Here is a 14,770-nt window from a genome sequence, read left to right as displayed (position 1 = left end):
AGACAGGAGTAGATATCTGCTAAATACTGAAATTTTGCTATAGCCTCATTTGGCTTGATTACAAGTGAGACAGGGTAGAGTTCATCTGCACAACTGAGTCTTCTGAACAGCACAAGGAAGACTTACAGTGCAGGGCATTGCTCACTTGACATTGTCAGCTGGTGCAGGGACCATTCCCAGTGAGAATAGTTGAAACTTTGGCTTTGAGCAGGTCTTCAGGAGCAGTAGACAAACAACAACTGTCTGGCCTGCACCTGACTAAGTCTGAGATATTGCTCTTTCAGTATGGTCTTTAACTGTAGAAACCTGGCTATCTACAACTGGATTTCTAATGGGAAGAAGGTTGGTTGTTTCAGTTAGCGAGTAGGCATGAGAGTGCTGTTTAAGGATTATAGTATCCATGCCACTTGGTATCACACTGAAATCTGTCCATCACCCTCTCATTTACATGCTTTTCTACAATTAAAAAAAGAAAAAAGGCTGTGAAATGTTTAAAACTAGGATGTAAGTTATTCTAAAGCCTTTATCAAAACAAAGCTAAATGAGAGTCCACTGACTTTCGAGCCTTGATTGTGGTGAAGTTACACTTTCCTGGATGCTCATGGCTCTGATTGTGTTTACAAGCAAAGGCCAATAACAGAATTTTACCATGGATTTAAAACCATAATTTCACGAGTGATAGTACAAATGATGTCAGGAATACTTATGAGGGTGTGGCAGGCTCTCTAGGACATAAGTTCTGAATGTTAGAAGGTAGTAAAGAAATCTTTATACTTCTAGTTGAGGGGTTTTGTTTTGTTTGGCAAGTAAGATGGAAGAATGTCCTATATTGGAAATAACTTTAAAGCAGACTGAACATGAACTAGCTAGGAAGCTGGCCATTTACTAGATGTTTAAGTGTGTTAGAAAAGGGAAATGATGTAATGGGAAACTGGGGACAAGGAGCTGTGCTATATTAAGACAAAGTCACTTTCGAATCCAAATAGAAATTATCTGGAGCTTGGCATCTTAAACTACTTAATTATATAATCTATTTGCATGAGGTTGGTTCCTTGTGTTCAAGAGCTTTCTGGTCTGTCAGCTAGGAATGTTTTTATTTTATCAGTATGAAGAGTTATACAAGGTGCTTGGCAAAGTGGGCTAGCTTCTCCCTGATGCTGCTGTAAGGTGGTGGTGGTTGTTTTGGGGTTTTCTTTAACTTATTCCTGACTGAGGCTACTTGTTGGGGCTGTCATAGCCCATCCTCTTTCCTATGCCCATTTATCTGATCTGTTTATCAGAAGCCTACTGCCCCTGCTGGATGAAATCCACGTATCTTGGAAGCTCTGAGTTCCTGTGAAAAAGAACTTGTTTTTCTGTGAAAAGCTCTGTCCTTGAAAAGACTTGAACTTGGTGCTTGATATTCTCAAGCATCTGTTGAGCTTTTGGCAACTTGTTGCTGTACTATTTTTTCTATCAAGATATCCTCCTACTGGTGATGACATCTGTCATCAGGAGAGGGGAGAGAGAGAAAAGCTGTTATAGTTAATTCTTTGACCAAGTTCCATGCAAATACATCTTAATTCCTTCTTGAACTTCTGAATTTTACCTTCCACGGGGAACAACAAATCTGTCTCCTCCAAGTCTAAGCCCTTCTTTACACTCAGGGCATACTCTTCAGCAAGTCAGCCCTTCAGAAAGCTCCCAGTCCAGCTGAACTGATATTTCATAGCCATCATCTTCCCATGCTGAGGAAAGATAACAGGATTTCTCTAAGGCCTGCTGCAAGATTCCCGAGGCAGAAACTCAGAGCTCTAGAGGAAGCTGCAATGTTGCTGTGGTCCAACCCCTGTTGCAGTTATTTAAGGAGATGAGGAAGTTAAGCTCTTCCCTTCCTATGGATCTCCACATGCCTGTGGTGGTTAAAACACTCTTCTGAGAAGTAAGGGAAAAGTTAAATTTTGTCCCTTTCTCCCAGAAGAGAGAGGATTAAATTGCTTATAACCTGGGTGACTCTTCTAACCTGTGGAGAGCATATTATGTTTTGAGTGAACAGGTATGCTTTGAGATCCTGGCTAGAACATTGACTTTGTGTATCCTGATGAAGCTTCAATGAGTAAGAGGCTGCTCTGCCCTGTCAAGATCTAAGATGCTTCTGCAAAAGCACAACAGCAGATGCTCAAGTGTCTTTAAGTCCCTCTTGCTCAAATAGCCATTGCACAGCAACTCCTGAGTAGTTTTGAATGCACACACTTAGATCTGAACTGGAATAAAGATTTGGGAACTGGGACTGCAACCCAACTCTAGAGATACTTAAGCTCTGCAGGAACTTCAGTGTTTGTGGTTTGGCTTTTAAATCAACCCATTATGAAGTTTCAAAGTTTTCCTCTTTTACATACCTTAGAACAAGTCTTAATTGTTCAAACAAACTTTACACCTTATTTTTGTGTGAGCCCAGAAATTGAGCATTCTCATGTGTAAACTTTTGGAAATTTTGAAGAGGGAAGTGTGTTCTAAAAAGGTGTATGATATTCCTACTGCAATGTGGTGGATGATACAGTGCAACAGGCACCTCTGATTTTATTTTAAAACATGGCTCAAGATTTCTGACACTATTTCATAATTAAGTTGCATTGCTAAAAAAATAACTGAGGCTGTGAGAAGAGGTTCAAATACTTGCTTTAGTGAGGGAACAGTCATGATTTTTCTTTGGGTATGACTTACTTTAATAGCTTTCAAAAAGAAAGACTTCAAAACCAGGGAATGCCTTAATGCCACCCCGCAAGAAGTCTAGAGCGCATCCTCTCCTAGGCTTTCAATTCATTTTTTACAAGACTCCACAGGCAGAGGATATCAAAACCATACCTTTGTCCTGGATAGGTGCTTCAACCTTGGAACTGTGGATGGAGGACAAATCAGTAGGAGCTATGACTGGTTTTCCCCTTATTTTTACAGAATAGGTGTTTGGGGTTTTTGTGGTTGGCTTTTTTTTTTTTTTTTCCCATGAAATGATGTTATAAAGGCTGAATACCAGGTGTAATTCACCTCTACCTGAAGTAGTGTAGGATGTAAAACAGGCCCTGCCTTCTGCACTTCCCTCTGCCAAGTCTAGATTGCTCCTTGCTGATGTCTTTAAAGAACATATACTGTTAAGCAGGTAACTCTGCTAATTAGGACATGATATAATCCAAGGTCCTAGGTTCCACAGCAGGTGCTTAAAAATTGGAATATCTGTAAAAAAAAAATCAATTAAAAAATGCAAAAAAATTTCAGTAACCCCATTATATAAGTTTTTGTGAAGATAAAAGCACTTTAAGATTTTTTTTTTAAAGTTGTTTAAAATTGGACAAAAGAAAGCAAATCCTACAAGAGCAATTTCTGGCTGAAGAAATTTTCAGGTTATTGCATCAATGTAATACTTGGAATGCTGCCAAAGGAAAGTATTTTCACTTAATAACAAAAGCTCTGTGAAAAACTTCTAGCTAAACAACTGCTATGCAGCACTTCAGCCTTTAGGACAACTCTTTATATACTTGCAGACATGAGGGACTTTGCAGGTTTTATCTCCTAATCACAGCAACACACTGTTAATGCTTGCTGCTCTGTCTTCATACTTCTTTGCAAGGCAACTGCTCAGGCAAGGGTTTGTGTCTGAGAGTTCAGTAGAGGCTGCACAAAAAAAACCCCACCAAACAACCCAGCCCATCCAAAAGCTGAAGAATGACCATCCCTATGGCAACTGAAACACTCAGCATACTCATGCCTGATGTAAACTGGCACAATTTTACAAATGAAGGTAGTATAATCAGGGTAATAGTAATTTGAGAAAAGTAACTAGAGACAGTACAGAATATTCTAGGTCTAACACTCAAACCATTGTCATTTAGTTTTTATTGCACAGGGGAAGACTGTAGAGGCAGCACTACAACACAGCACTGTGGATGGGAAGAGACACAAATGGCTGTCTGGGGTTGTCTGTCCTGCCATGGTGCTAGGGTAGGCAGGTGACTAATAATCTTGTCAGGTTGATTAGTCATCAGAGCTAACACCCAGCGTAGTTGGGGAGGGAGGGGAATAGGAAATGACACTTCACCTCTTGTGTAACTTCACCCTCTAGTTATGTATTGTTAATCAGCTGAGTTAGCAGACTGCTGCCACCAGGAGAAAGAAGTGATGCACTCCGCAGTTGGTGGCTCTGGTTCTTGTCCGACTACAAGAGAAGACAATCCAATTCACTCAACCAAGCAGAGCATGCACTCATTGATCTTTCTGCTAATTCAAGTTTATGCCACTTTTGTGTTGGGAGAGCTGGCTGACAGAACACTTTCAGATGTCAGAGCATGAATATACAGGTGAGTACAACCTTGGTAAGCAGCTTGTTAAAAAGGAGCCTTGAGGATATTCACTTTTAATTCAGTGCTTCTACAGAGGCTGTATGCCACCAAGGAATTTCAACCTGTCATCATTAAACCTCACAATTACTGCTATTTCATTTAGAAAATTAATTACAAAAAGCAACCCACCCTCAATACTTAAGAGTTCTAGTTATTTTGCTTTAGAGTAAGGTTTGGATGATTTAAAGACTCCTACACTTAACTTCAGAAGAGAGCAATTTTTAGAGCTCTTCTATACAACTACATGTAAGATGTGATCTCTTCCCATGAATGTGAAGACCAACAGCAGCATTCAATCCAGTTACTCAAAGAGGTAAGCCTAACCTACTACACAATCACACAGCAATATATTAGGAACAATATAACACAGCTTGCTGTAACAGTGAGACACTTCAGTAGTTTTTAGAAGACTGTCACCTAATAGCATTCCATGCAGGTTTTACTGTATAAGCTACTTACAAAATTGTTACCGAACTTAAGATCCTGACATTACATACCCCAGCTGATAGCTAGTTTGGGTGTACTTCATCAATAAATCTCCATGAAGCAGCTTTGAATTCAATAGTTTATTTAGGATTGTAAAAGCATAAATGTTACATACATTTAATAATTGCATATTTTTTTAGAATTGTACCTACTCAGAAGACTGGTGTGTGCAAAGACAAAACAATCATGCTTAGATTTTCCCCCAGTAGTTTTTTGCCTTACCATTTATTCCACTCTTCAGTTCAGTAAGATTTCCAAAGAAAAAGGGTGAGGAAATATAGAAGTGTAATAGCTATAATTACTGAAGTGTATGAAGACAGTTTGACATCATCACACAGGGACTTTAGAATTATTGAAGGTAGAGATCTGCCTAGTATTTAAGAGAGCAAAGACTGGACTAGGCAAGAGTTAGAGCAAACAGGCAACAAGCCCAGTTACAGTTCACTCAAACCATTTATATTTATAGCTTGTTATGAACAAGAGAATTGGTGTCAACTTTATCTCATAATTCCAGAAGATATCAATGGGGTATGTATACACACACATATTGAAAAAAGAACATATGTATGTATATACATTTTTTAAATAAGGCAGGTATTTATTTCAGGCTCTTAAAACATTTTTCTAGCCCCTTTTCTTATTAATACAGCATATGTTGCCATTTTATTGCTAGAGAAAGCATACCATCATTGCAAGCAGAACAGCATCAGCACTGGCTTTAGTTAGCAGTCCAGTTGAGTTAATAAGGTCCAAGATGTACATTATTACTATGAAAGAATATTACTGTTACAGAAATACAGAAGACTAGTTGAATTCTATTTAGATTGCACCAAATCATTCTCTTGACATAGTCTGTAGTTAACAGTATACACTAAAGAGCAGAACAGCACCATTTTGGAGCAACAGAAAGAGATACCTAAAATACTACTTCCCCATCTTTTACTAAGTTGTTATATTAAAAAAAATACACAAGGGAAGGATGAGGACACAGCAGACTTCATCTGCTGCTTTAACGATGCTTTCTTCTGTAAGAACGGATGCAGGACTTTTGAGCTCATCCAAATGTAAATCCTAATATGAATATGCACGCCATTATCTTCATGTAACAAAAAGTTACTTGTTACTGTGACTTACAAAGTGCACTCTCTAAGTTTTTTGTCAGCCTGCTTCAAGGAGATCCAGGTGTTTAACATGTTTGATCGCAGTTTGGCCCACACCAAATGGTTGTTTAATCCAAATATCTGGGCAGCAAACTGGGCAGCTCCTTCAGGGGACAGAGTAGTAGGACAGCCAAGACCTGCAGAGAAGAGAGCCACTTACTAAAGCATATTTTTAGAGTCAAACAAAACTCTGCCTCCAAAGAGCAATCTAAGACAAAGTTTGTTTCAGCCTCCAGGAACTAGATGCTCTAGTTTTAAAGCTGCTGAAGTATCATGTGTTCCACTACTTTTACTATGACAGCTTCATGGCATTTTAAACCAAAAGCCAGCATACCAAATCACTCTCCTTATACAGAGGTAACAGGCTTCTGGGCTTCCTAGTCACCAAGCATCCATTCAAGTCACTAAAACGGTTTAAAAAAAAGTCATACAGGTAGCCATGTAGGTTTTGCCTACCACTGATTGTGGAGAAAGATATCTTTTGATCTTTGATCATAAAGAAACTGCAGCTCTAACTGAACAAGATTCAGTTACTTATATCTCCATCAATACTAACTCCAATTTTAAACTGGAATGTTTAGCAAGGATTAGCCAAGGTTTATATTTTTCTAAAGATTATTCCCATGTAATACTTGCTCTGTCTAATGGGCTTTTTGCCATCAAAAAGTCAAAGACTCTATGCAAGACATTTCTAAAGACTTTACTCCATAGTGATTCAGCTACTTTTCCAGTGTTTTGCCATGTATGTGTTAGCATATGCACATACACTAGAGCAACAGCCAAAATAGAGCTAGGTCAGAACAAGAGTGTCAGTTGAAGATCATCTTACCGCTGGGTAGTCTGAGAGAGGACCACACATCCTGAGTACCCCAGTCAGCTGAGAGTGGAGGACAGTTGACAACTGGGTAAGCAGTGTTACCAGACATTACTGGCCCCAAACCATTGCTTCTGCCAGCTACCGCAACAAACACTGTTGGGATTCCATCTCCTGAAGGGAAGGAAGACATTCAGAATGAAGCAATCCAGCTTGTTCTCTACCACTTGTTTTTGTGGGAACTTTAAGAGCCCACAAATCCGTTTGCAGTTGTTTTGCCAATTCCATTACACAGCACTAGAATTTCATGTCTAACTTCCCCTTTTACAGAAATATCTTCTAAATCTTACAGCCTTAAATCCCAGCTACTGTTTACCACAACTGAAGTTAGCATGTCTTACACTGCCTTTGAGGGGAGATCTCAGTATCAGAGGATTAGGTACTGCTTGGCTTTGTAGAGAACACAGCCATTAAGCCTCTGGTATCTTTATGTGTTCTCCTCCTTAAATCTTACACAGTTCACCTCAAAATTAAGTGTTTCTCAACTATGGTTACCACATCTGTAGTTTCACAGAATAGAAAGTGTACTCCCACAAAAATAAATAGTTCTTATCTCTCCTCTCTGCTAGGCTATAAACATTTTTGAAGACATGTCAAGTTTTCTTGGTAAAGATAAGAATTTAAACCAAGTATCTTTTTCTCATGGCATCTAAAATAACAAATTGTTTTCATGAAACAGGCAGGAAAACATGATGTAACACCTGCCCTGCAAATAACACATAAGAATATTCAGAGTCAGCTAGAGAAACTATCACTCCCCATTTCAGAAGGGCGACTATCACCAGCAAGATGCTACAGTAAGTGTATTAACATGATCAACACTTGGGCAAAGTAGTTCTGGTACTGGGATAAAAGCTGAAGTTAGACTTTGAGTAATGCAAGTTGTGCCTAGGCAGTAGGACAATAGTAGGACAATACAGTACTCCAATTGCTTAGTGCAGTCTATAACCTGTCATTATGTAATTACCAAGTGTAGAAAAGCATTGTAACAGCTTACTGTTCTATTTAACAAAACCCCCCAAATAAGTCCTTAAGTTGCCAAGTAATTCTTGAACATAATACTGTTTCAATCCAGAAGAGTAGTTCTTTGGCATTTACCTTCATATTCCGATTTGATCCTCAGGGTTTCATCTGGCCCTTTGTGAGCAGAGGTCACTCTTAACTCACAAGGAATTCCAAAGGTTGCACATGCCTTTTTTATTTTTTCACAGTGACTGAGGTCAGAAGGAGATCCCATTAACACCACCACTCTGCCTTGGCTCTTTGTTTTCAGAAGCAACTAGGTAAAAGAATGAAGGGGGGCAAGAGAAAAAGAAAGCAGTCAACTGGACTGAAGACATGCAGTTACTGAAGTCTGTTTATGAACAACATATCTAGATACCTCCACTCTTTCTGCAACCCATTCAAAGTTTCTCTTAACCATTTGCAGTGCTTCAGGAGTCACTTCTTTCAGGTCACGGTAGGACTGAAAAGAGGAAAAAAAAATCAAAACTGAAGTTAATGTGCGTTTCAGGTACACAAAGCACTCATTTTGCTACCATAATTGATAAGAATACCTCAGCTGAAATATTTATGTAGTTTGTAGTAATTCTACAGGAGAAGAGAGATTGGTACCAATACAACATAGACTGGATATGGAAGCAAGCAAGAGCTATTTAATGAAGAATCAGCTCAGTAGCTGTGAACAACCTTCTACACTACAATTCATGGCCATTTGCAACATGAAAGCCTTTTAACCACAAGGGTATCAAGGTTTTGGAAGCTTTTCAAAGGGTCAATTTAAGGAGAAACATAAAACTTTAAAAACTGGATTTGTAATTACATGATTGCCTGCAGTAGCACTGCAGTCGCCACCTATAGGTTCTGCATGATGTTACCATGTACCTTATGTTAGGGAGATGAGTGAATTGCTCTGACAGTGCTTTTTTGCTTAAGCATGCTACTACGGAATTCAGGCAAAGTAAACAATAGAGCAGTTCTGCTTCCTAATTTACAAGTAATACCCCTCCTCCTCCACACACACTTTTAATCTTCCCCTGTGGCTTCCAGTCACTTTCTCTCACAGGATCTGTTACCAGTCTCAACAGCTGTCACAGAAGCTCCATGGCAGCAGCACTCCCAAGCCAGTTCTTTCATTACTACTTATCTGGTAATTCAGAGATATTTGACAAGTGTAATTGCTACAAGTTTAAATATGGGACAAGTTATTTCAAGCTTCTGTTTGAAGCCATGTGGACACACTCTGTTAATAACACTTAGAGACAACTGAATATTGAATTAAAGCTTAACCAAAATCAATAATGAAGGAAAGCATCCTCCCTGCAGATCCCTCTTATGTATGTATCACCAGATTCCTACTAGTAAAAGGATACCACACTAAATAAACAAACTTGGAGGCAGGCGTGGGAACCAGAGCTTTTATTCTTCTATCAACTTTTTGTCCAACTATTATATTATCTGCACAATGAGTCAGAAATTCTTATTACCCCCAAAGCTCCATGTTTCATTAAAAGAGCTCCAGTCGATAGCACCGTTGGGCATTCCTATTGAAGATATACCGGCAGGATTTTTTCCTACCATAAACCAGATAATCAGCTATTGAATGACAACAGGATTGGACATTAGCTACCCTATGAGCTACTCTATACCAAGATAAGACTATCTAGAAAAACCCAGTCTGAAAGCAGATGTTTAACTGGAGGGTTTACTTTTTTCCATTCTCCTTCCCAACTGACTTAGAAGGTAAAGATTAAAACACTACCTGTTTGTCCTTCTGCTGGCTTCTGTCTCCTGATGGCCACAGTCTCCATGAATCATTATCAATAACGTCAGCAAGAACAATTTCTTTTGTCAGAATATTAACACCAAATTCAATCTAAAAAAAAAAGTTAGAATCCTGTTTTAGGAACTATACAGTGATATATTTCCTGTCAGAACAAGGATTGCAAGAAATCAGATTCTTATACCTTCAGGTCTACCAGAGTGCAGTTTTGGGGCTGCCATGATTTTTCCAATATCTCAAAAATAGCTTGAGTAGAACGAGCCATAATATCCACTTCAGTCTGGCCAATAGTAAGTCCAGCAAAACAGAATTTTGCTTCAATTAGCTGCTCCTCAGACCACTGTGGATCATTGTTAGCATCATCCTGTTAAAAAAAAAAAAAATCATCAAAACATAGATATCATGTAGTTTAAGCTTGCTATACAAGGACAAATAACGATTAAAAGATAATACTAGATTTTGGGATTTTCAAAAAACAAATAAAAGCATCAAACTAGTATTTTATGATTAGCACTAGAAAAAAATGACAGCAAAATTGAAAACATTTCTTGTGACACCTGAACATCTCTAAAAACACTTCAAGTTTGGACAGTGCCCCAAGAGTGCCAGGGTACACTACAAGCAACACTTTAGGTTCACAATACACTTCTTTCAGCATGCGTTCCCAAAGAAGTTCAGAATCCTAAGTAACTACCTAGCTACTTAGTCTCACCTTCCAAGAATTGTTTATTTTAATTTCTTCAAATATATCAATGCATTGGTCTATAGCTTATAAATAAAACTTTTTTTTTTTTTTACATCCAGTTTGGCTTGTTATTTTTTGATGGCTCTGTAAGCCAGGATTACATTGCATGCACTTTAGACAAAATAGCAATAAAATAGTAGGATGGAAAAACTACCAATACTAAGAGAATTGGTCAGCCACTAATGCTACTTGTTTTATTTGTCAGAATTTTAAAGGAAATAATACAGACTTCTAGCTCTGTTTGATTAACATCACAGGAAAGGAAACTTACCTTGTAGAACATCTCAATTTTGGGTGGGTAAAACTTATATCCCTCTTTGACACCAGGGTTTCTTTTCAGGAAGGAGCCAGTAGCAATTCTTCTGCACACCCATTCAATTGGGATCATTTCACAGTGAGCTGCTATGAATGCCGTGTCACTCTGTTTTCTGACAAAAGCCGTTTTGATTCCTACATATAAAGATGGCAGCTCAGTTCAACTACTAGGCATACTCCACAGTTGAAACAAGAGTCACAAATACCTTTTAAGTACAACTGAATCTTGTTCTTCTCTGGACTTAAGGGACACGCTGAGTCTCTTTGGGGTATTTTAAGCCTGCTCCAGCCTTGCAAAAGGCAATCAATGCAGTTATCTTCTGCAAGTCATTAGTTTTGTCAATCTTACCACACAACGCTCACTTGTAGCTCAGATCCTTATGCTCCAGTCAGAAACCTTATTCTTCAAAATAATTTTGTACACAGAGCTTTTTTTTAAAAAAAAATTATCAATCCCTCACAAAGATTTGTTTTTAAACAAAACTTAGCAGCAACCAAGTACCCAACAATACTCTCTCACAGAAGATCCATTATACATAGAACAGTAACTGGAGGCCCGTACTACCGTTTAATACAGTAGGATGGTGAGGAGAAGATAATGACTTAGTCCTCTCTTTCATTACAAACTCACATTTATTTAGGGCACTAGATCTTAGTATTTTGTTAGGCAAAAGACATTAAGACTCAGAAGCGCACATACACACACAAGCCTGCTGCAGCAAGTCAACCTTCTTGCATAGTTCTAAGATAACCCTGTATTAGACAGAGACAGCCAACACATGCAGGTAAGCCCTGTAAGTGCAAAATGGCTCTTTTTTCAATTTCACTCTTGAGAAAAGTCCCACCTTTCTCCCCCCAGGGCAAGACAGCTTCCAAGCCCAACTGGCATCTGCCAGAAACAGAAGACAAAGGACCTTCATCAAGTCAAACCAAGAAGTAGCTCTATTCCATTCCACTTCCAGAGCCATAAAGGAAGAATTAAAGTCTTAAAATACAGTATTAACATTGACCCTTAAGATTTTGTTGCAATGCCCTCAAGGGCATAATGATTTAAATAATCAACTACACATTAAGTCACTTCTAAATCCAGGCATTAAAGTCCCTGCATGGTTTACCACTACATTTTTCATCAGCGCAGACGAATGTTTTTGAAGGGCTGACATTAGCTCTATTATAAAAGAGAGAGAAACTTTAACAGAACTTTGTAAATCATCACTTTGAAAGAGTAGGTTAAAAGTTGCGCAAAACAAACTACTTCTTACGATAAGGCATTCACATTATCTGCAATTTATGCCAGTCAAATAAGCAAACTGGAGAAGAACCCTGAAAGTTCTTTTGTTGCTTTAAAGTGCAGCTGCAGTCTACTCTGCTTATTTTTTCACTGCACCTGAAGTTACTGAGTACAAGCCATTTAAGGATCTTTGAGAGGTCCACAGCATGGCTTCCTCACATTTAAAGTTCCCATCTGTAGGATGTTAAATATTTTGATTATCTTAACTACTGCCATTTATAAATTAAGCAAGACATCTCATTAATTGTTCCTAAATGAAAAAAATGGTAATTTTAATAAACTACAAATATAAATCGAGAGACCTTGGAAGCTTCTTTGGACTGCATACACAATAGGCTTCCCCAAAAAATCCAGTGAATAAGGATTAGACCGAATGACTTGGTATTTCTTTGTATCAGCCCATATTTTAAGAACTACTTGCACAGAAATATAGGTAGATACAACTCTACAGAAACCCTATTTCTCTTTCCCGCACATGAAACATGCTGGGACTTTACCATTTGACTAAGAACTATTACTCCATCTTGTAAAAGATAATACAACTTTTAGAGTAACTCAGCTGGTACTTGAAGCAACCTGTGCTAATGCTTCACAAAGTGCACTGAGCACACAGCTACAAGAAGTCTTAACCAAGTTTACTGGTGCCTGTATTATAGTTTGCAGACTCAAGTTAGAAACCCACCAGTGGAAATCCCTCTTTGCAACTTGCAAATTTCTCAAAGACACTTCAAAATGCTTTGTCAAAGCAAAGATACCGTCTCCATTTTCAGAAGCGTGGAGCAAAGCTTACTCAAGTGATGCAAATTAGGTATGTACTCCATGAAAGCTCGCTTCTAGTGCCAGAAACATCGAGTCTTTTAAAGTAAAAATTAAGTTTCTGATACATTCAATACAGACCGATAGATGCATTTGCAATATAGTCCTCAAAGTGTTTAAGTACAAAGCATACAAAAACTTTATGCTGACATAGGACACACAGAGGGGAAAAGAAAAACAATCTTAAAAGACTAATTTTATCTTTTAACATTCATACATAAATTTCACACAGCTCAGACATAGTCTGGTAGTGCCACTAGTGAGCAGTGACTTCTGTGCAGGCAGATGCAGTCAGAACGGCAAGATGCATCCAGTCTGGTATTACAGACAAGGGGGCGCGGGAGTAGGAAGGAACTGATCAAAGTAGAGGGGAGGATTAGGGATGTGTCCAAAGAAGCAGGAGAAACTATTGCAGCGTTATCTGCGATTAGATTACTTCAGGTAGTCCCATGTTCCAAAGCAACAAGCAGCCCACCCAGCTCTGTAGTGCCAGAGGGAAAAGTGTAACTAAAAAATAATAGAAGAGACGCTCAAAAAACCCATCACAGCCTCAAGGCAGAATAAGCCAACATATAGAAACAAAACTGTTTTGTATCAGTATCTGTAACACACAGGCACGTATTCTACCTTTAAAATACGTACCAGCTTCTTGAAGTAACTGAAACACGCAGCTAGTTGTTGTATTGGAAATGGCAGCCTTCCCTTCCATTCGGTCCTTCCTGGCTGCATTTCCCGCTGTTATTTGGTCTTTTGACTGCATGAGAACACATCCCGGGATATCTGGCAGCTCGTACACTTCTTTCGTTTTACCTTCATTAACTTTTTTACCAAGTTTTAGGTCTAGAGAAATAAAAAATTTAGACTGAAAATTTTTTTACTTCTGCACGTAAGCCCACCGAGTTCGCATGCCTGATCAGCCTGCGTGCAAAGCAGAGCTTGCTTTTTGTAATTCTTTAGTCAGAAAGCTATCTCCTCCTTTCCTGCTGCTCACATTTATTTTTGGTCAAAGATGGTAAGAGATGTCAACGGCATGGGGCATTTGGCATCATCTAGTATTTAGGTGCTACTCCCATTTATACAGACAACAATTAATTTACTTGAATATGTAGGATGCTGAGATAATTAAATCAAAGTGGCATCAAGACAATCTTTCTTCACTGCAGTTGTAGTTACGATTCCTTATCACTTTTTGCTTAGAGACAGGGTAACATGAACGTTGTACATTTAGAATTCTGATTGTCTAGAGCTATGGTCTGTCTCATTTTGACAGCATCCCTCAGGGTAGTGACAACAGGCAAAATGGATGTCACTGGAGTGAAGGATTTCTCAAAAAAAGTACCTTCAAAAATAACATTAGTTAATCCCACTCATTCTTCCAGTGTATTTTTATATCCATCTGAGCTTGTGCTGTGGGTCTCCTCTGATCACAGCTTTACATTTATTACAGTCACACAGTATTTAGTCTAGGAACACTTGTTACCGTAAAAGCCAGCTTACAGGCAAGTTAAATGTAAGTTAGGACACCATCTGAAACATGCTAAATGGTTACATGTAGGACTAAAAGTGTTTTGAAGGAGAGACCTTCTTAGACATAGATCTACAACATGGTTCCTTTTTAGCAGAAAGGTCAGACCAAGTTGTTTCCATGTAACTGCTCCTGAGAATCTTAATATAAATTACATCATGAAAATTATACCGCTTAAAACCAACACCAAGTAATGATGACAAGAGCAGCAATCCTATAGAAAACAGATCTTTGCTCTTCTTCCTCAAATATCTACACTATTACTATTACACTATTAGTAGATTAGTAATTAATTTACTAATTATTATTACTGAATAGGGGACTATTCAGGTTACTGTAAGGGCAAATCTGTCTCCTCCTCAGTTTGCAAATGGCAATACTGTTAAATTTTGAGGTGTGACAG

At 38.5% G+C, this 14,770-nt stretch overlaps 1 protein-coding gene across 1 annotated transcript in view; it reads right to left on the bottom strand.

Moving 5' to 3' along the window:
* Positions 1-4,924: 4,924 nt before the first annotated feature.
* PAICS (phosphoribosylaminoimidazole carboxylase and phosphoribosylaminoimidazolesuccinocarboxamide synthase) overlaps positions 4,925-14,770 on the bottom strand; it is an 18,467-nt gene continuing 8,621 nt past the window's right edge. Inside the window, exons 2-9 of the mRNA XM_026846654.1 lie at positions 13,485-13,682; positions 10,692-10,870; positions 9,860-10,039; positions 9,655-9,768; positions 8,275-8,358; positions 7,992-8,172; positions 6,849-7,007; positions 4,925-6,156 (exon numbers count right to left, since the gene is read on the bottom strand). Coding sequence (XP_026702455.1) covers positions 5,990-6,156; positions 6,849-7,007; positions 7,992-8,172; positions 8,275-8,358; positions 9,655-9,768; positions 9,860-10,039; positions 10,692-10,870; positions 13,485-13,602 — 1,182 coding nt within the window. The 5' untranslated portion in view covers positions 13,603-13,682 and the 3' untranslated portion in view covers positions 4,925-5,989. The remainder of the gene's footprint in view (positions 6,157-6,848; positions 7,008-7,991; positions 8,173-8,274; positions 8,359-9,654; positions 9,769-9,859; positions 10,040-10,691; positions 10,871-13,484; positions 13,683-14,770) is intronic.

This window comes from Athene cunicularia (assembly GCF_003259725.1).
Source record: "Athene cunicularia isolate RWA chromosome 4 unlocalized genomic scaffold, athCun1 chr4_part1, whole genome shotgun sequence".
Taxonomy (NCBI): domain Eukaryota; kingdom Metazoa; phylum Chordata; class Aves; order Strigiformes; family Strigidae; genus Athene; species Athene cunicularia.
The sequence above is the reverse complement of the archived record's forward strand: the minus strand, read 5'-3'. Positions and strand labels throughout refer to the sequence as shown.